The sequence below is a fragment of the Dreissena polymorpha genome, chromosome 6, assembly GCF_020536995.1.
Source record: "Dreissena polymorpha isolate Duluth1 chromosome 6, UMN_Dpol_1.0, whole genome shotgun sequence".
NCBI lineage: Eukaryota > Metazoa > Mollusca > Bivalvia > Myida > Dreissenidae > Dreissena > Dreissena polymorpha.
This window is the reverse complement of record NC_068360.1, coordinates 87,395,718-87,419,551: the sequence shown is the minus strand read 5'-3', so window position 1 is coordinate 87,419,551 and position 23,834 is coordinate 87,395,718. Positions and strand designations below refer to the sequence as shown.

Below are 23,834 nucleotides of genomic sequence, written 5' to 3'. Positions count from 1 at the left end.
GAAGCTACCGCTTGCGGTCATCAGTAGGCATCCAGTTCCATGTACCAAGGCATATAACAAAGATAGCCGACAGGTCACAGGAAGTGGTAGGACCGAAATGGTGGAATGTGCTTCCCGGGCATTTGAAATCAGCTGACTCGGAAACAAACATTTAAGAGCTAGCTCAATACTTACCTATTTGATCGATTCCACAACACTTAAATGCATTCATGTAACCTGTCAGCTCACAAGATGATATCTCAATCTGTGTATATAGGATGTTTTGAGAAGCGCATTAGAATATTTATAGTTTTTGCGCTATACAAGTGTGTTTGTATTTGTATTTGTATTTGACGTCCAATATCCAACAAGTTGTCTTTGTTTATTTTTTTTACTTATGAAACAAGAATAAACTAGCTGGCCCTCAACTGACAAGGTTTAAACAATTACAAACTAGATGGCCCCTAACTAGCTTGCCTTCAAGTGACAAGGTTTTAACTATTATAAACTAGCTGACCCTCCACTGACAGGGTTAAGACTATAATAAACTAGCTGGCCCCCAACTGACAATATGATGCTTTCATAAACTAGCTGGCCCCAAACTGACAAGGTTTAAATGATAATAAACAAATCGGTCCCCAATTGGCACTGTTTATATTGTAATAAACTAGCTGGCCCCTAACTGAAAAGGTTTAAACTATTATAAACTTGATAGCTCCTAACTAATACAATTTAGACTATAATAATCTAGCTGGACCTCAACTGACAAGCTTGAGACTATAACAAACTAACTGGCTCCCAACTGACAAGGTTTAGACTATAATAAACTAGCTGGCCCCAACTGACAAGAATAAGACTGTAATAAACTAGCTGGTAACCAACTGACAACGTTTATACTATAATAAACTAGCTTGCAACCGACTGACAAGGTTTAGACTACAATAAACTCGCTGATCCCCAACTGACAACGTTTAGATTATAATAAACTAGCTGGCCTCAACTGACAAGGTGTAGACAATAATAAACTAGCTTGCTCCCATCTGACAAGGGTGAAACTATAAGAAACAGACTGGACCTGAAGTGAAAATGTTTAAACTATAATAAAATGGTCCCCAATTGACAATGATTAAACTATAATAAACAGACTGGACCTTAAGTGACAAAGTTTACACTATAATAAACTAGCATGTCCTCAACTGATAAGGTTTAAACTATAATAAACAAGCTTGTCCCCATCTGACAAAGTTTAAACTATAATAAACTAGATGGCCCGTACCTGACAAGGTTTAAACTGCTATAACTTGCCGGCCATCAACTCACAAGGTTTTAAGTATAAAAAACTAGCTGACCCTCAACTGACTAGGTTTTAACTAAAATGAACTAGCTGACCCTCAACTGACAATGTATAAACTATAATAAACTAGCTTGCCCTGAACTGCCAAGGATTAAACTATAATAAACTAGCTGGCCATCAACTGACATGGTTTAAACTATAAGAAACTAGATGGCTTTCAACTGCCAAGGTTTAAACTATAATAAACTAGTTGGCCCTCAACTGACAATGATAAAACTAAAATAAACTAGCTGGCCATCAACGGACAGGGTTTAAACTATAAGAAACTAGATGGCTTTCAACTGACAAGGTTTTAACTATAATTAACTAGCTGGCCATCAACTGACAATGTTTAAACTATAAGAAACTAGCTCGCCCACAACTGACAAAGTATAGACTATAATAAATAGGCTGGCCCCCAACTGACAAGGTTCAGACTATAATAATCTAGCTGGCACCCAACTGACAAGGTTTAAACTATAATAAACTAGCTTTCCCCCAACTGCCAAGGTGTAGGCTATAATAAACTAGCTGGCCCCCAACTAACAAGGTTTAAACTATAAAAGACTAGCTGACACCCAACAAACAAGGTTTTGACTATAATTAACTAGCTGGCCCCCTACTGACAAGGTTTAGACTATTAGAATAAATATAATAGATATATATTTTAGTTAAAATGTACATTCCCATAATGACCATTGGAAAATAATGTTTCCAGGATATTGCGGGGTATATTTACCAAAACATGCTTTTAAAATACTTATGTCATTTCATGTTTCAGGCGACGTAAATTTAACGAAGGCCATTCGTTAGGTAATGATAAATGGAGATCAAATTCGGACCTTTGACAGAGGAGCATTTACAATTATATGTGACACATCTAACATAGGGATTAAACATGAAGTTATCTAAAAGTTCCATGAGTCATAAAACATACAGAGTAGAAACAATAATTGTCAAACTTTTATTTTTAACTGTGAACTTGACCTTTCAGCGATATTGGTAGGTGAACGCTACATATTGTTATATCATAGGGATAAACAACCAAAATTATATTTATGTACTCACAAATCTGAAAATTACACAGCGGACCTAAATTATTTGACCTTTAACATTGAAGTGTGACATAAAAATCCTTAGTTATACTAAAATCTATTTGTAAAAGTTACAAAGCATAAACACAAATTAATAAGTTTTGACCTTGACTTGTAACCTTGACATTTTATCTAGGAGCAGAAGTGTTATATGTGTCTGTTTATAGATATCCGAGGCTGTATTTACACCATTTCAATTACAAAGAGGAAACTAAAATTAATGAACTTTGACCTTGAATTATGACCTTGTTATTTGACCGACGAGTTATTAGCGATACATTGTTTTATCGTAGAGTATAATAATCCAAAGCTATCAGAAAATACTCTCCGGTATGTTTAGGTTACAGAGCGGACATGAAATGCAGTCCCAAAATCTAATTATCGGAAAACTTCCCAAGTACCCACCTACAGCACAGGGGACTAGTTGTCGAAGGAGTTTTTTTTATTTACAAACATGTTTTACGTGTTGTTAAGCCCCGCTAAATAAGTTGACTGTGTTCAACACTAACCTAGTCTACGTTTATCGACATATTGAAATAAAGTGCTCATAATATTTTATCTAGCCTTAACCAAACACGATTTTAATTAACACTTAGTTCGTAATGGTTCACATAGCTTGTCATGCATAGTTGCTCGCAATGTAAGGTAGAAATCAGACTGCTTTGGTTAATACCTGAATGTAATAAAATCATTAATATAACCCACTATATAGTTTATTTTATATCTTGAAAACGACAGTTCAGCAGAAACGTTTAGGTAGTCCTTACTAAGAAATATGTGTTTTTGTTGATGACATTTGTATTCGTTCACAAGAATACAATTTTCATAGAAACTGTGACTGGTTAAGACCGGTTTAGGTCGGATAAAATATAACGCGCAATTTGTTTCTAAAGGTCGATAGAATCCCAGGAAAAGTATAAAAACAAGATATATTGGCTAAGCAAAAGTGTCCGAGGGATTCACAAATCACAGGTGAAAACATAATTTTTTTTAAATATGTGCTTTCAAAACAATCCAATCGATATGTTTTTCTAGTTTTAAAATGATAAAAAGGCTACTATAAATTGAACTCGAATATCGGGAATTTTACATAACTTAGGTGTTCCCAAGGTTTGTGCCGCTTTTGTTGATTATGTTACGTTCCTTTTCATGAGCACTGTGCCCAATGAAATTGGCAGGCAGCTGTTCATTGTTTTTAATTCTTCATTCGATTAAAACATTCAAAAATAAGGAACGAAACAAACAAAATATGAACATGATTTAAAAGCGCTCATCGGAATACGAGCCATATAATCATTCTTAATATTCACATCTTCGGCGTAATCTTGTCTTTGGCAAAAACGAGGAATTTCCCAATGTTGATCAAAGCGTGGACGAAAATTTGCACAATACCCAACAGTAGTAGAAAAACAAGAAATTGGCATCCATCTTGTTAGGAGCCTTTAAGAGCAGGTCAAATCGATTAATAGTCCAGGTGCAAGGGTGTGAGTTATTGGTTTTCACCTGGTGCCTGTTATGCATATATTCGCTTAGGGGTATGGTTATAAATCGCTTTTTATTGTTTTCGGTGTAATGAGCGTGTAATTCACCTGCCAGTTGTGCGTGACTCGCTAATTGATAAGTGATTTCATATTATCGGAGCGCTATCGAACTATTGGCGCTTTTTTTACGAACCCGATATAATTTTGAATGTATTTAAAAAGCGAGCGGTATTAAACCACATTATAGGCGCGCAAACGACTATTGGCGCTTTTTTTCTCACGAACCCGATATATTTTTTAATGTATTTGAAGAGCGATCATTTCAAATGCAATTTACATTATATTGTAATCTTTAGTAGCCAAGTTACGATACTCTCACTTATGTTAAATATCAATTTAACTGTCAATAAACTGTACTGTAGAAAGTTTTACAAACACAATCCAAAACTTTAGGGACCCGTTGTTTTTAAAAGTATCGTTCAATGTTTACAGTTTACAGTTAGATAAAACACGTTTATTGGTTCGATAATGAGAGTATAATTGATCGAGATCAATACCTTCACGCTAAACAGTGTTTTAGTGTGAGTAATCCTGATTTCAATTGCGTTTTGTCGACATGATAAGCAAGAAATAAAAAGAAAGACACATTAAATTTCAACGAAAAATTACGGAACGTTGAACAGTAAAAAGTAAACATTAATTTCGGAAATATTTTAATTTAGAAACAAAAATGGCAATAACATTGTATAATGCCCATGATTGTTTTGAAAGATTGAGTAACGCTACTGCTAATATGTTAACGCTGAAGATGAATAAATCGGTTTCTCATATAATTTTAACAATGAAAATTTTACATTGAACTAGATCAACCGATAACGACAGATGAAGTTATGGATTCAGTGAAACGTTAAAAACAACGTAATAAAGCGATAGGCAGTGATTTTTCACAGGAATATTTTATTGAAAGTATTCCTAATTTTCTCGTTGATTTGCTTTCTGTAAGAGTAGTTTAGGTTTTGAGAATTAGATAAACATGTTTAAGTGTTGATTCTTTTTATATATTGATTTCGATTATGCTGCATTATTTAAATGAAAACACACGCTTGCATGCATTTTTTGTTAATCTGCTTACATGTTTTGATATAAGGCGTATATGTCGTAGAGAATTATGGCTTCGCATTAAAAATCTGGTATGCACATTAAATAATTTAGAATAATTATGTGCATAATAATTGTTACTCATGTGTTAAGTCATGTACATCCTATCTGAATACGAAATTTATTATATTGGTCTCAAAAGGGGATGGTAATGTCCTTGATTACATTTCTCACAGTCTGTATACAATTTTAAATTTTGTAAACAAGAAAGTACACTTTCTTGAATAAATGTTGATTCCATAATAACAATTGTTTTGTTAAAATTTGATTAATAGTCTGAAATCTGAAAATGTCAGTGTTTATTTATTAATTGATTGGATGTTAAACCTGTAATGTGGATATGATTCTGACATATTTAAAAAAAAGCTTAAATGTTTAATAAACAATTTAAACAAAGTAAGAGATAGTGTAATAAAGTTCTTATAGAATAATACATGCGTGAAACAAATAGCGTAAATATGAATCATAACACGTATACTTTAGACAGACATAAGTATGCATATACAAAGGAATTTATTTAATAATAAACAAGATATATATTCAATAGTAGGTATATGAAAAAATCGATAGTGTGTGATGAGTGAATTCATTGATCGATTAATCACTTACAAGTTCTTCTCTTAAATTGTTTGCGTGATATATATATTTTGCTATGTTTATCAGTTCACTTTTATTGTTTGTGGACATAAGGATTTTAAATTTTGTTATCGTTGGCCATCTGCAATAGTCATATCGTCATATAGTAAACGAAACCCGCTAATGACCAACTGTGTTCATTGGAATGACACTATCATATGTTTATCTTTATTGCTTTAGGATATGTTCATCACGTCTCTTTCATATTTTAAAATTATTTCTAAAACTAATTTTAAAGACCAAAAACCCTTTTCTTATGAATTTATGTTTGTTATTTCTGAAATGTTTTTCTTTTAAAACAATAACACATATTTTTTTGTAAATTCTTTAAACAACTAAAAAAAATTCATTTACATTTTATAAAAAAATAACTTTTTAAAGATGAATTAAATCTTAATAAAACATATCTTTCTTGCTAGGATGTACAACACCTTTCCATTTTCAAACTTGTGCTGATAAATTGAATAAAAAAAAAAAAATTATATCAAAAATATTTTGCATAGTGTTTTCATTTAAATTCATTTCTTAATCTAATTTTTAAAAAAGTTTGATTAACTTTACATTCTTAAATTATTTCTTCAACTAATTTTCAAAAACAGTTTCTGATATTTAAAAAAAAATGTGTGTATAACTTTTCAAATTCAACTTATTAAAAAAATATATTTAAACTGTTTTTTCTTAGATTTGTTTCATTATAAAATTTCAAAACACGTACTTTTTCTGTAAATCCTTTTAACATATTTTATTCCTAAATATTTTTCAATAACATATTATTATGAAATAAATTTCTTTAACTTATTTTCAAAAACTTTCTCCCAAAACATGGCTTTACCTCAGAAATATTTTCCTTTCAATTTTTTTTTTGTCAAAATACTTTCCACAACACAACATTTTTCTAACATATTTTTCAATAACATTTCTAAAAAATAAATTCACTCTTAAATAAATTTATTCAACCTATTTTCAAAAACATTCACCTTAAAATATTTCTTTAACTTTTGTTTGTGTAAATATTTTCTAAATAATTTTCCACCACTATTTTTTTTGTAAATACTCTCCAAAATAAATTTAATAACATTTGTTCTCAAAGATTTTTCAATAACATTTTCGTAAATATTTTGACTTAAATAAATTCTTTAACTTATTTTCAAAACATTGTATTCCTAAAAAACCTTTTACCCTTAAAATATTTTTTTTTTAAACTAAGTTTCCTAAATCATTCACCTTAAAAATATTTTCCTTTCAACTTTTTTTATGTTTACTTTCAAATTCTCAAAACGTTTTTCATATTTTAAATGATTTTCATAAAACCATTTTGCATTAATTAGAAATACAATTTTTTTTAAGAATTTAATTAAAACGTTTTGCTTTAATATTTTTCATTCAGGTAATTTCAAATACACTTTCGTCTTGTAATTATTTTCTTCAATGTCCTAAAATAGTTTTATCTTCACGTGATTATTGTTGATCTATTTTTTTTCAACTTTTGTTTGTGTTAGTTTTTTATAATTAGTTTCTACAACTTTCGTTTTTTAAACTACTGATTCAAAAATATTTTTCTTAAAACTATTTCTTAGTCATATTTTTTTTATAAAACTTCATTCTTAAAAAATTCTATAACTTTCTTCTAAACAAAATTCACTCGTAAATACATTTCTTAAATTTAGTTTCAAAAACTTTCTTCTTAAACATTCACCTTAAAAATATTTTCCTCTCAACTTTTATTATTTTTTATTTTTCAAAATCAAATGTTCAAAAACATTTTCTTAAATCAAAAATATTTTGAATAGGGTTTTCATTTTAAATTTATTTCTTAATCTAATTTTCATTTTCAAAAATAGTTTGATTAACCTTTCATTCTTAAATTATTTCTTAAACTTATTTTCAAAAACAGTTTTTTATATTTAAAAAAAAATAGTGTATAACTTTTCATATTCATACAATTATTTTCATATGTTTTTTTTTTGTCATAAAACCATTTTGCTTTTATGAGTTATTCTAAAAATCTTGAAGATTTTAATTAAAACCTTTTGCTTTAACATTTTTCACTCAGGTATTTTCAAATACAGTTTTGTCTTGTAATTATTTTCTTCAATGTTTTAAAATAGTTTCATCTTCATGTCATTATTATTGATCAAATATTTATCCCACACGTGTATGTTCCATTTGCTATTAAATCGAGGTGGTGTGTTTATCAATTCCTAAATGTTTTGCTCATACATAATGTGCTCATAGTTCTCTTGTTATATTTAAAGTGGTGAATATTTGCATACATTGTCATTTTCTTCCCTTTAATTAATACATTTTCTCGTGATTAGTTTAATACTATGTGCTCGCAACTAGTTTTATATTGTGTTTATGTTCACGCATAATATTTATATCGTGACTATATGATTCAATCAATACAATTTTAAAACTGATATTATCTTGTGTTTTTTTTTCCTATGACCTCACAACAAACAAAATTCATCACACACATGTTCGTATTCTCGTCTTATAAATATATTCGAAAAATAAATTTACATCCGAAATCATGAAAAAATAAGTTATAATATGTACCATTGATTTTGTCAATCATGAAGGTGGTTTTCACATAAAGCAGCCTCGGGATACACTTAATAAACGTATAAGTTAAATGTCCAGTGGGCGTAGACGAAACAAAAAAAACGCTTTAACAATTATAACTATCAATTGACACATAATGAGATCGATCGATATGTACATCACATGCCTTAAAGACACACAATGAGATCGATCGATATGTACATCACATGCCTTATGTCGTAAATTGTTTTGCGATGTTTACAGTTGCACAAATATTCGACCACCCTCATTCATTTCGCTTTTGATCAAGAGAATGTACTCGTATGAAAATAAAGGACTGTGAAAAAAACAACATGTTTTATGCTTTAACAATTGAAGTTTGAGAGTTCGTTATTTTTAGTAATATCATATTTTTTACAATTAAATTAAACAAGAGCTGCAAGAGGACAGCGCGCTCGACTATTCGAGTGCTTGGCAGTATAACGTAAGCCATCATGGGGAAATTGTTCAAATTATTCAATAAGGTCAAGGTAATAGTTCAGGTATATTTTCCACAATCTATTGAACATTTGTAAAGACATAAAACAAACTAATAAGATTTTATTTCAAGTTTTATAGCAATACCTTGGGTGGGAAGTTTGGACGGTCCTTCAAAAAAAAGTAAATAAATAATTGTTTTTGTGTTTTCACCCATATTTCAAAGAAAAAAATATTCTTTTTGGGTTGGGGAGGGGGGGGGTGTTGAGAGGGGGGGGGTATAATGTGGGGTGTGGTAATTTATTTAGACGATCTTTCAAAAATAAACAATGAAAAAAAAAGATGGGGGTGTAGGGGGTTGGGTGGAGAGGGGGGTATTATGTGGGGTGTGGTCATTAATTAGACGATGATTGAAAAATAAAAAAAATGAAGACAAAAATCTTATTTATATTGGCGGAGCAGGGATTCTGGGTTGAGGCGTGGGGTATTGTTTGGGTGGAATACATTGTTGTATTCAGGTTAGTTTTGTTTTGTCAAAGTATTAATTAAATCTGATCTTAAATAAAGAAGTTATGGCAATTTAACTAAAATTTATTCTTTTGACCTTGAGAGTTAAAGTCATTCAAAGGTCAAGGTCAAATTGAACTTGCCCAGGTACAGCACCCTCATGATAGTAAGAAAATATTTGAAGTTTGAAAGCAACAGCTTTGATACTTTAAAAGTCAAGTGGATATAAACACAAAATTTAACAAAATATTCAGTTGCTAAGACAAAAAAGAGCCATAATTCTTACAAAATGCTTGATACAGTTGTCTGCTCTTGTTTATAGATTTGGGTCATGTTGGTAAAGAAGTTTGCAAAATATGAAAGCAATAGGTCAAGGGACATTGACAATATTTGAGGTGTGTCCCGTAATCGTTCATAGTTCATGGACGACACATGGTTACTAACAATGTTCATTACTCTTAAATTACCGGCGTGTAGCCTATCATTCGATATCTCGCCATGCGCGAATTGCCAAGATGACGAGATTTGCATTAACTACCATGTTTTCGTGTCACGCATGGGACAAGTCGGTCCCTCTCTATTATATTGGTTTCTCTGCATAATATAGGATAAAATATTCAACAACACCATGCATCAGTTTTTAGTCCAATTTAATGTCTAACATACTTAATATTTTCGGTTTATTTCTGATTGGCTGAATTACAACCTAGGACTGATGAAGTAACTATTCAAGTATGTACACGCTAATCAGCGTTGTGATACAAATAATAAATAATGCAAATACAGCCTAAGGCTTGTGTCAACAGCATCGTTCCCACTTTGTTGTTAAACATACACCAGGTCCAAATATTTAATCTTTTGACCGTCATGCACACTCGCCACTGATATACTTTTCAATATTTTGTACATAAAGAGAACCCAAATATTTCACCCAATTTCTCATCATTATTTGACACAACTTATCCTCTCAATTTGATTTTTATGTATTTTAGGATACAGAAAAATCTTTAAGAATGTAAGTATGGAAGTAAACAAAAACATATTAATACATACGATGTAGAAAATCAAACACGCAAACATGAAAAACATCAGTGACTTAAACTTAAAATATATGATGAAAATCTGCAAATTATTAATGAAAGTTTTAACGAATGTTTCTGCTGAAATAATAAAACGTCGGAATATTTAAATAGTCAATGTCAATCACAATGACGTGGAATGCGTCACTGATTTGGGAAATCCAATACGAATAGTGTCCATTTTTGACATCTTTGCTGGAGGCAATGTGGCGTCTAGGTGAAGAGATGAGACGTCCGGTTGGAGAGTATGTGACATCTGGTTGTAGATGGTAACATGAAGTCGATTGAAGACGGCGGCTTCCGAATGAAGACGATGATTGTCAGTCGGGGAAGCTGTTGGTCCTCGGTTGTCGCACGCTTTAGAATACTTCAAACGTTTATTATATATAGTTCTGAAGAATGTCTTCATTCATGACTGTAGTATTATAATTATTGTTTATGTACACGTAATTAAGGTAACACACATATATATATAAGTTCATACACGATAAAAATGTTCACCTAATATATGTACAAAGTACGCGCGATTTTTCATCACCAAGTCCATTCCTATTATCGTATCTTTAAAAATCATTTTCGACGACGCGTGAAATATCCATTAACGGTCTTCTCGTTGTATGGTACTGATGCTGGTTTACAATTTGGATCAATGTCGACAATGTTGGATCCTAATTGAAGTCGTCTATTACGTCATCTTATCCTCGACGGATACATCGTCGTCGAAGATATCTGTTTGTCGATGACATATTCTTCTTCTGTGTCGGGGCGTTAAGATCTGATCACGATCTCAAATGCGTTATGAACGCATGTTGCTGCAGGCAAACCACGCCAACGATGTCAGGAGCGCTGTTTGTCTCCTTAACTTGTATCGCATTGGCAAATCGTATAGGGTTAATTACATGAACTGATAAATGGGCCTTCTATTTAAATAGTTATAGTAAATCGAATTTGTTATATTAGCACTCAGATTACTTATCACACCTGTGATAATATACCCAGATAAAATGAATGTGCTAAAGAAACGCTATTCTCATGACACAAATTTATTATGTTTGATTTAAACTATACGCATTTGTCTATTTAATAAAATGCATTGTGCTTTATTATGTTTTATTTACTTAGAGAACAAAAATTTACAAACAAAATTCCTTGTGTTAATGTAGTCATTCTTATAAAGAAACGAAAAAGAACAAACTACATATACGATCAGTATCAAAAATTTAATGAATCATAGCAATATAGTTGTATCTTTTACATTATACTAATAAAAGGACCGCGTTGCTTTTAAGGATATTTACAAACTGTATTAAAATGTTATCTACGCCGAAAATGGTTACTTAAGCGCTGTAGGGCATAAGCTAGCGTTAGTTAATGTCATTGTCAAGTGTGTTATCGTAAGCTGGTCTGATACGCGTATATTTGTATAATGTATTATGTGCAAACATACAAAAGCGTCAGCCAATACGATTAGATCGATATACGAATTGGGTATGTACCGTCCTTTGCGACAGGTGTGGTCTTTTGGTCATGTTTGTACCCGATTGAGATATATACACAATTATCACTTTAACAACAGGAAACCTCATTTCATTAAGCATACTTGATCATATAACCAGATGTTATCTATGGACAAACCTCATTGTTAATATGAAACCTAACACTGCGATAATCTTGGGAAATTGGAATCACACTTATATAATCAATTATTTAAATTTCATTAGTTTGAAGTAACGTTGACCTACGAGCCTAATTGTTTATATAGAGCTAAGACCATACCAACAGATGTTCCCGATAATTGAATTACATTGGGGAAATGAAACCATATTTGCACAATAAATTATTTAAACTTCATTATTCGGTGTGACATAAAACTTTATATGGCCTGTACAAATAAGATTTTCTGTTGACCGCTTTCATATGTACCGTTACGACGATAAATGACGTAATAACAATCCTATATGTCGATAGGTTGACCTGTTCCGTTAATCAAATGTCTGTCAGTTATATTATCCTTCAATTTCCTAATCTTAACATATGGTATTAAACTTTTCAATTTATTTACCCCCTGGGTGTAAATGTATTCGTGTTCATACTTGAAATAAATCTTAAATCGGGTCTTAGTTTATGTAAATATCTCCTAAAAGTTTTATTACGCTTCAGAGCTGGTTGCTATTGCGCACGGATAATTGGCATTTCACCCGTATACTAAAGTATGACATTTTCATTTCATTCTAAACGAATTAAATAAACGAATTGATACCTATTGTGAGGACAATGGTATTTTATCTGATGCCCAATTTGGATTTAGAAAAGGTAAATCTACTATTGATGCTTTATTTGTTTTATCGTCTATAGTACAGAAATATATTAATGATAATAAACGACTGTATTGTGTATTTGTGGATTTTAAAAAAGCCTTTGATACCGTTTACAGAAATGGCGTGTGGCTTAAATTATATAAAACGGGTATAAGAGGTAAACTATTGCGAATTGTTAAAAATCATGCATTAAGCTATGTAATAATTATTCCGATTTTTTCGAATGTGCTGTAGGCTTACGTCAAGGGGAGGTAATCTTATTTTCCCTGTTTATAGATGACTTCGAGTTATTTTTACAACACGATATAAATTGTGGTTTCTCATTGAATGATATTATCTTGATATTGTTGCTATTTGCTGACGATATGGTAATTCTTGGTAATTCGCATGAAGGGATTGACAAACGTTTACTTTTATTACATAGTTATTGTACTAATTGGAGTCTAGATGTAAATGTAGATAAAACGAAAGTTATGGTTTTTAGAAAAAATGGCGGACTGTTGCAGTCAGAGAATTGTGTATATAATGGTTCCCCACTGGAAGTGGTAAATGATTATAATTATTTAGGAACAGTTTTCAATTACACTGGTAACCTTGCACTGAAACAATTAGTTGGAAAAAGCTCTTAATGCTTTGAATGTATTATTGATTAATTGCAACAAATATAAATTGAGGCCAAAATACTATGCCAATTGTTTGACTCCTTTGTCGGATCTACTGTATGTAATGCGGCAGAGATTTGGGGCCACAGTTAATCTAAGGTTATTGAAAGGGTTCACCTAAAATTTTGTAAATGGATACTAAATGTAATATCACAACTTCAAATGCTGCTGTATATGGTGAATTGGCACGTTATCCATTGTATATTGTCAGATATGTTAAGATAATTAAATATTGGTTTCGTTTGCTTCAAACTGATAATATTATTCTCAAAGAAGTGTATAATAAGTGCCTAGTCGATTGTAATTATGGTAAAAGCAATTGGTTAACTAAGGTTAAAAATTTGTTATTTGAGTACGGTTTTAATTATGTTTGGAATGATCCATTTGGTGTCAATAGTAAATCTTTTATACCAGTATTTAATCGGAGAGTGATTGATACTTTCATACAATTATGGTATGTCGACAAGGATAATAATGGTGTTTTAACTTTGTATGCAAATCTTAAAGTAAATTTTGAGTATGAATCACATCGAGATATATTGCCTAGTAACCTAAGATTCTTTATTAGCAAAACAAAAATGTGTTCTCATCCATTGCGTATACATACTGGTATATATGGTGTAAATAGAGTTGAAAGAAATGAACGTTATTGTTCATATTGTGATATGCATGCTTTGGAAGACTAATGTAATTTTACACTTATATGTCCTAGATATAATGATATTAGACAAAAATATATCAAACGATACTATTATGTTAATCCAAGTGTTATTAAATTCATTGAATTGTTAAATACTAAGTGTAAGAATGTTCTGAAAAACCTAGCTCTTTATATTAAATTAGCACTGTCTCATAGAACTGCTATTGCTTATAATTTAAAATCAGTTCATCCTCTTATAGTTATGTAATTGTTTAATTGAATGTGCTTTTTTTCCACTGTGACTTTATATTATGTTTGTAATATATATGTATTTATGTAATGATTATGTACTTATTGTACAAGTCGTAAATAAACCTATGTTCTGTTCTGATCTAAAAACAGCGATTTATAACCATAACCCTGAGCGAATATATGCATAACAGGCACCAGGTGAAAACCAATAACTCACACCCTTGCACCTGGACTATCAATCGATTTGACCTGCTAAGAAAGGCTCCTAACAAGATGGATGCCAGTTCTTGTTTTCCTACTTCTCCCAACGAATATTTGAATAGTCGTTTTTTCCACGCATAGTATGGAAATAATTAATGAATTAACATCCTTTTGTATTTTATTTCAAGATGTTTAATTTATGTACGGATATGACGTCGTGCATTTTCGGCGTCAACGTTGTTTTCGCGCCCTTTTATGACTGTTTATTTCTGCACGTTGATGGTCGGTATTTTATTAGTTTTGCCTTCAATAATATTATTGCTGAATGGTCTTGGTTACTCGTCCGACCCGCTGAGTTTTTCAAGTCCCATTATTTGGAAATCATCCATGGAGTGTCCGTCTATGACTTCCCTCGCTGACAGTTTGGCAGTGTCGGCATTTTTGTGTTTGCTTTTTCGCTATTAGGCCCTGAAAGATTCTAAGTAGCCATTGTAATGCGCGAAAACGGGAAACTTTCCAACAATGCCGAAACATAAGCGCTTATAAAATAAATATTGTCAAATACAATAATGGACATTAATAAATATGATCCGAATGAGTGGGTGGGGTACCGTGATTTTTAAAAATCAAGATATTGTTCTCAAACAAAGCTGTAAAATATCAGGACTATTTCATACATATGAGTTATGAATTAATACATGGTTTCTGTTAATTGCAGACCAGTAATAAAAGTATTTATGAAATAGACTTTCTTTAAATATATGTGTTCCAATTTACATTCATCAATGCATATTGTACAATAAAATGTTATAAAATATTATCTCACGATGAATTTGGATTCGTTACAGTACTACTAACTTATGCTGAAGGTCAATTAATAATTTTCAATTATCATGTAATTTGTCCTTTCTTATAACTTATTTTCGTCAACATGTTGACAAAATAAAAAAAACTTATAACTTCAACACAGGACTGTTACTTTGAAATTTGCATTTTTGTAAATATAGGGAATGTATAACCAAATAAATGCTAAATATGTGTGAATGTTAAGGGCGAATATGTACGACTCATGGACAAATTTAGTGGGTTTTGTTAATCAGCTGTTTTCCAATTGACATAAGTTGGGACTCAAATAATTATTTGCAAAATATATTAATATAATATGCTTCTTATAGCCTGCAAAACCTTAGTCCCGGCTTTGATCAAAAGCTTGTTATTATAGACTCATACCGTTCACACGTCCAACTCAAGGGCGAGTTACTCTAATTAAATTCAGATTTGCGTGAAACTTTAAGGTTAGCTTGTTAACTGAAATGAAGTGCTAAATAATCACTTGAAAACCATCATTTGGCGCTTTATCATCACATACCAACACAGAAATGAAATTGATCAGCTATTTTGCCGTACATATGAAAACATTTCAGTTCAGCGGCGCAATGGGAATATTTCAAATCAATTTAATTAAAAATGGAGAAGAAATCATTTCAATTAGAAAGGTAAATCTTGAAAGCACATTTTTTGACATCATTCACATCTTATGTGAAACGAACATAATAAATATTAGCGTATTTGCAGATGGGTGACTGTGACAAGTTTGGATCAAGATCAGTTCAAGCGCAGTCTAATCAGGATCCAAAGTGTTCGCTTTACATCTTAAGAAGTACTGACTGAATGTTGAACAGTTTGGACCCTGATCTGACTGCTTTTTTGGAGCCAAAATGGTCGCAATCGCCCTAAGGTCCATGTTCCAGTGGCCACGAGTTAGCTAAGTCGGGATCTCGAGATTTTAAAATTCTCTCCTCTTTTGTTTAATGCACCTTTCCTTTATTTACTGCACCGCTCTTTTTTAATTGCACTCCGCTTTTATTTAGTTTTGCACTCCTTTTTGTCTATCTCGTGGCCACGACATAGCTTACTCGTGACCACGAGTTACTAAGTCGTGGCAACGAGATAGAAAAAAGAGGAGTGCAATTTAAAGAAAAGAGGAGCGAATGTCACCTCTATGCCACCGTACTTTCGTACTTAACTTTCGATTACGTATATAAATAATTGGGTAAATATGAACAACTTTTGTAAAGAAGTTCTCAGTAAATCCATGCTAACAATTTTTTTATCACAGATAACACGCATGCAATGTGGTAGCATACTATTTAAAATATGTGTATATTAATTAACATGATTTTAGTATTTTTATAGCATCACAATTTAACACCACCTCATAAGTTAAGGAAGATTTGAACCACCTCACATGTTAAGGAAAGATTTAGGTTAAGTAGCACAGCCATGGCAATATAAATGTTTCACACAAAAACTGCAATTTAACATACCATGGAACCTGCAGGGTTTCACATTACTGACGCACATTGTTCAAAGGCCCATACATTTTCTAACGGCAGACATTTATTTCGTTCTATTAATTTCCGCTCGGATCCACATTTATTTTTGCTGTGAATGGGTATCGGTTGCTTGCAATTTATAGCAATTATTTTTTGAATTTATGACTCATGGTGAAATAAAATTATAGTTTGTTTTGAAAAAAAATCTTACTAAATGCGATTGACTGATGTATCTTTGATTCTCTGATTTTTCGATCACAAATCAGAATAGGATATTGATTTATGTATTTTGAATAACTCTTTACAACGTTATTATATTTATACTAACATCTTGCACATAGAAGAAAATGAATAAATGATTTTTCAAAATCAAAATATAGTATTGAGATTTTTTAAAAGACGCATGTTTTCCAATTGAACAAATGCATGTCACTTATTATGTGATTACGCACTTTAGTATGTTGGCATGTAGTATTTCTGTTTAAAACACAACAGCTTTCCAGAACATACCGAGGCATTTATGATTCAACAGTATCAACAAAGTATGAATCCAGTTGTATTAGCTTATTTGTATTGTCACTTTGAGGTCCTATATTTAATTCAAGTCATTACATGTGTATATATAACAAATTGAAGCAATGATAATGCGAAAAGAAATAGAACCATTTGCATCATCATGAGCTCCTTGCTTAAGGGCAAATGGGCAGCTGCTAAAACAAAGTAATCATTTTCATCATTTCGGTAGTACTTGTGGACTATTATAATACGAACGGAATATTCAAATGAAAAAAGTATTGACTATAAGTCAATAATGAGGTTTCGGCATTTTATTAAGAAATCAGAAATCAAAGATAAATTCGAAAGTGGAATGTTATAATCCATCATTTGTTCATGATATTGATTTCTTCCATGAATGACGCATACGAGATTTATACGTCAACAACACAATCGGACTTAACTTGCGGAAATTATCTTTTGGCATCGTGTAGCTTTGATAACATGGGAAATCCAGACTTGTGAAAAAATTGGAAAAGATTCGAATATATCATGTGCGAAATTGAATTTAGATAACCTGTTATATGTTGCATAAAATGTGAAAGTTTACGTTGCTGTTTATCCTTAGCTCTTAGCACATAACAAGGAATTTTATTATGCTGTTACAATGGATTAGGTAAACTGCTAGCTGCAAATTTCAAAGTTTAAATTCTCAACACTGTGTTGACTATAAATGATATTATGAATGAAGTATTGCGAACTGTTTTTTTCATTTATTGTCATTTGTTTTGTTTTCAGTGTAATGTTCATAACTGGTACTCTTTTGATGGCATTCATAAACAAAGGTCAGTTGAAGTAGCTGTCAGAGTCTGTTCTTAACTTTCTAAGAGCATTGAGCAGTGAAATTTATAAAGTTCTTCTCTTGAAGTTTGTCAGAATCCCACGATAAATCAAAGACCAGACTCTGATAACAGCTTCTAGTTCCCTATATTGGGAGCTTTGTTCCTTTATCTTTTACTTTTGACATTATTCAATGGCGCCTCATGCAATCATAATAATTACTTGTGTTTGATCTTCTTAGATACAAAGTTAACAATATTCAATTAAAAGAACAAACGTTTGAACACTGAAAAAGTCAAATAACTAGAGGACTTTATTAATCGTAAATTGTTTTGGTTAATATTAATTATGAATCCACTTATTTTTGTAGATTTTTGTGGATCCTCTCTCCCACCAATTCAAGTGATTGATAACATTTTATTAAGTCTTATATGTGTAAGCAGTTTTGATGTCAGACTTTAGAGAGGCAAACTGGTTTTGACTTGTCATTAAATGCGTTTGCTCCCTTGATTCTCATTTTTGTACATTTGAATAAGTGCCTTTTAACTAGAAGCTAAATAGGGATGTCTCGGAAAATCCACAGTTGCGATGTTTAGGTATAGAGACACATTGTTGAACACTCATATAGAGATGATACAATTTGATTTTTCAATGACAATATACATTTCAGAAATCAAATTGCACCATTAGTCTGTTAATTCTTGACATAATTTTTTTAGTTCTAATATTGGAAAATTGTATGATGTTTTCTTCTCAAACAAATAGAATGTGCTGTCAGAATATCTTAAAGGTACATATTGGAATTGCTTCATTTATTATTTGTTTGAAGGTAAGGCCAAGTGCTTATCTGGAGTATTGTCAAACGATTATGAATAGATCCACTGCTTTTATTACAATTGCACTAAGCAAAAAGTACCATTAATTGGACTGTTTATTGCGGTGCTGGTACAACCCACCTAACTTTTACCCAGCTGTTTGGATGTAATACTAGGCTTTAGAAACCATGTTATTGTGATATTTAAGAGAATAAAAGCAAACAACGTAATGTCAATGAAAATAAATAAAAACTTGCATTATTTTTAATCAGTTTGATAAGTAATTTCCAAAATCTTTTGCAGACCTTGTTCTGGCCATTTTGGGAAAAATGAAATTTTGGGATTCAGATGTTTGTTTCTGCGAAAAGTCCACTAAATTGTGGAAAACTAATTTAATTTAACTCTTTATAATAATTCTAACTATAAAAACAAATTCATGTAAATTATAGTTATATACTTGTTAGATGTAATCGAAATAAAATAAAAATATCATAACTATAAGTCACTTTTTATAAAAAAAAAACAAATTGTTGTGCGCTCACCTGAGCACAACGTGCTCATGGTGAGCTTCTCGGATCACTTTTTGTCCGTCGTTCGTCGTCCGTCGTGCGTCGTCAACATTGTGCCTTGTTAACACTCTAGAGGCCACATTTTTTGTCTGATCTTCATGAAACTTGGTCCAAAGATTTGTCCCATTATGATATCTTGGTCGAGTTCGAAACTGGATCATGTGAGGTCAAAAACAAGGTCACTAGGTCGTATTTAAGAAAACGCTTGTTAACACTCTAGAAGTCACATTTATTGTCAAATCTTCATGAAACTTGGGTTGTCTTAATGTTTCCTCAGCTGAGTTCGAAAATGGTTTCGCTTGCTTGAAAAACATGACCGCCAGGAGGCGGGGCAGTTTTCCTTATATGGCTCTGGTAAAACCTTGTTAACACTATAGAAGTAACATTTGTGGTCCAATGTACATTTAAATTGGTCAGAACATTTGTTTTTTCGATAGCTCAGCTTAGTTCGAAAATGGTTCCGGTCTTTTAAAAAACATGGCCGCCTGGCTATATTAAAACTTTGTTAACACTCTACGAGTAACATTTATAGTCCAACTTTCATGAAACTTGGTCCGAATATTTGTGCCAATGATATCTCAGCTTAGTTCGAAAATGGTTCCCGTCCGTTAAAAAACATTTCTGCCAGAGGGGCGGGGCAGCTTTCCTTATATGGCTATAGTGAAACCTTGTTAACACTTTAGAAGTCACAGTTAAAGTCCAATCTTCATGAAACGTGTTCAGCAGATTATTTGTGCCAATGATATCTCAGCATAGTTCAAAAATGGTTCCGGCCCGTTGAAAAACATGTCTGCCAGGGGGCGGGGCAGTTTTCCTTATATTGCTATAGCGAAACATTGTTAACACTCTAAAAGTCACGTTTAAAGTCCAATCTTCATGAAACGTGGTCAGATTATTTGTCACAATAATATCTAAGCTGAGATCCAAAATGGGTCCGGTCTGTTGAAAAACATGGCCACCAGGGGGTGCGGCAGTTTTCCTTTTCTGGCTATAGTGAAACCTTTGTTAACACTCTAGAAGTCACATTTATATTCCAATCTACATGAAACTTGGTAAGAAAATGTGTTCATATGACAGCACAGCTCAGTTTGAAAATGGTTGCGGTTTGTTGATTAACATGGCCACCAGGAGGTTGGGCAGTTTTCCTTATATTGCTATAGGAAAACCTTGTTAACACTCTATAAGTCATATTTAAAGTCCAATCTTCACGAAAAAATTTCAGAACATTTGTTTCTAATGATATATCAGCTTTGTTCCAAAATGGTTCCGGTTTGCTGAAAGACATTGACCGCCAGGGGGCGGGGCAGTTGTCCTTTTATGGCTACAGTAAAACCTTGTTAACACTCAATAAGTCATGTTTTTAGTCAAATATTCATGAAACTAAGTCACATTATTTTTTGTATGATATCTAAGCAGAATTCCTTTATGGTTACGGTCTGTTGAAAAAAATGGCTGCCACGGGACGGGGTAGTTTTCCTTAAATGGCTTTATAGTGTAACATTGTTTACACTTTACTAAGGAATTACCAATGTACGCTGTGATGAAATGTATGCATGTTATGGTATTCATGATCTCCATGCAGTCATCTGAATATTAATTCTGCCGATAAGATATACTCTAACAGTTAAATTGCCAAAAATAATATTGTTAATTTGTGTTCCTTTCTGAAGAGGATTATTATGATGATGACTGGTTGGGGATGAAGCGCAACAAACATATCTATGCCATCTGAAAACCTTTTAAATATTCTCAAAATTTCAAGTAGTAATATTGATTTCACAGAAAATTACTTACGGGAGAAACAACTGTATATAACTTGAAATGTGTTTGACCTCCAATAATGAATGCATTGCTTGTCAGGAATGCACTCTCAACCTTCCAATTGAACCCAATCAGCCACCTACTTATCAGCAACTAATTAAATCTCTATTGTCAATGTCTGAATTGTTCTGGTTCAGAAGTATTCATTGATGCCGTTTGAAATGGTAATGTCATAATTGTGCAACAGGCTTGCAGCTTAAATGCCCCTAGTCCCTAGAATTAGGCCCCAGCTGGGAACTCACATCAAATACCTTCAGACTGATAAAAGTGGAATACAAATTGTTATGGCACACAGTTTATCGATGAGGTCGTTAGTTTTGATGTGATTATCAAAGATTTCTGTTTTAAATAGGGTTGACTGTTGTTTGAATTGGAAATATCATTGCAAGGTGAGTCTTAAAATAGTTCCAGTGTGTTTTAAAGCAAGATCCGGGTGGCAGATTTCTTTGTATTGCTATAGTGAAACATTGTGAACTCTCTATAAGTCACATTTCAGTTCAATCATAATGAAACATGCTGAGAATATATGTTCCTTTAATATCTTGATTTAGTTGGAAAATGGTTCCAGTGCTCTGAAGAGCATGGTTTTCAGGGGAAAGCCGATTTCTTCTTGTGAACCTTATGATAATATTTATGTGTCATGAAGTACTTTAATTATTTTGAACTCCACCTTCCCAGAATAGTTTAGTTCGTTCGGGTCTCAGGTGAGAGCCAATGGTCCTCTTTTATTTTACCATTTTGTTTTGCGAATAGGTCCGTTTAACAGACCCATAAATACTGCTGAGAAAGGCCTAATTTTTAAGTGTAGTTTTTCCGTAAAGTGTATTGTGTTCTATAAATGTTTGATATGTATTGTCTACAAATCCGACTGTGCCTTTCTGTAACAGATGCGCCCTGGTTGATGTTCCCTGGCCTGTCTCTAATGGCTACGGGAGGCCTCCCGTTACTGGTGACCAACACTCAGGTCTCCAACCTGTTCCTAGTAGGAAGCTCCACTGTAGTCGGCCTTCTCTGTGGGGCATTTGACACGTCCTCGGCTGTCATGCTCATAGTCAAGGTGCGGGAATGTTTAAGAAATAATATTTTTCTATCATGGTTTGTTGTCGAATAACCCACAGTAAGGAGTATAGATGCGTAGGGATTAACTCACGAGTGCGATCTGATTGATTGATCTTGATTGATTTGGTTCAAGCTTTTGGACGTTAACTATATTTTTTAATACTCCGCCCTTCTAAGTACAAATTTCACTATTTAGTGACGTCATTGAATTGTACAAACATATGACGTCGTTTTGCATAATATTTTGCAAATGACGTCACGTTAATTGATGTTACTGAAAAGCTGGCCTGCTATAACTGTTTTCTTAATAACGTTTCCTAAAAAATAACATTCTTCGTAGGCGTGGTATACCACTTATCACCAAATATACAATTTGATGTTTTATTACATTTATACACATGCTACATTTATTACATTTTTAGAGCGGGGTTTAGCACGTGCATTTTTCTGTAATATTTTCGTTATTTATTCGGAACTATTTTCGAAACATTAAACTTCGCCCATAATTTGTTGCAGAATAACCCATAGACGATTTTCTTCTTTGTTTATATGAAATTTGGCACGTGCCGTTTTAGAATGTAAGATAGTTTACCAAGGTTTTGTTTTTATAAGACAACATTTAAGCTTGCGTTTAAAAGATTTTCATATTTTGACCCTCATTCTGAGAAACGGGGCTTAATACATGTGCCTTAAGTGCTGTCTAATATTAGCCAGTAGAGTCCGCACAGGCATATCAGGGACAACACTTCCTGCTTTTATTGTATAGATTGTTTTTAAAGAAAGCCACTTTTTAGGTTAAATCCATTAAAGGTAGAAAGTGTGGTTCCTGATTAGCCTGTGCGAACTGCTCAGGCTAATCTGAAATGAAACTTTAGGCACATGCTTTAAGCACATTTTTCACATTAAAGGCCTTGTTTTCAGATAGATTACCAAGTTTTGTTATATAGGATAATATTAAACATAGCATTGTAAAGATGTTCTTTATTTGTATCCAAATTTCACCCAAATGTTCATATGTACATCACACAACGTTTGGACACTGAATAAAATGTCTTTCTGAAGAAAAGTCATAATGGACCTTCATACAAATGTCTTTTTCATGGTTCTCTGTAACAAAATGTTCTGTCCAATAAGTTGTACATTTTCAAGTGAAATTTCAATTGATATCGCGGCTTTAAATAAACAAATGACATTTCTTGTGAAACCACTTGGCTTTTTATAAACAATTCTACATATACTAAAATGTTACTTGAGTTATCATATAATCTTAATGACTTTCTACATTGCCTCATCAAGATAGACTTGTGTATATATTGCTGTCCACTTAGTAAAACTCTTGGTTTCTTATTTTTAAAATGAATATTAAATTGACACCTGGCCTGTATGGGGGGTTTTGCATGGGGTAACATGTTCATGAAAACTGGGATTAATGCATTCCAGATTAGCCTGTGAAGTCGACACAGTTGAATCTGGGTCAAAACATTCCTCTTTTATGGTATTTTTGTTTAAAGTAAATCTCTTCTCAATGAGAAAGTGTC

General features: G+C 32.3%; 1 protein-coding gene across 1 annotated transcript in view; it reads left to right on the top strand.

Annotated features, from left to right (window-relative positions):
• Positions 1-23,834, top strand: part of LOC127835875 (equilibrative nucleobase transporter 1-like) — a 56,471-nt gene that overhangs the window by 19,644 nt on the left and 12,993 nt on the right. Inside the window, exon 3 of the mRNA XM_052362300.1 lies at positions 22,125-22,294. Coding sequence (XP_052218260.1) covers positions 22,125-22,294 — 170 coding nt within the window. The remainder of the gene's footprint in view (positions 1-22,124; positions 22,295-23,834) is intronic.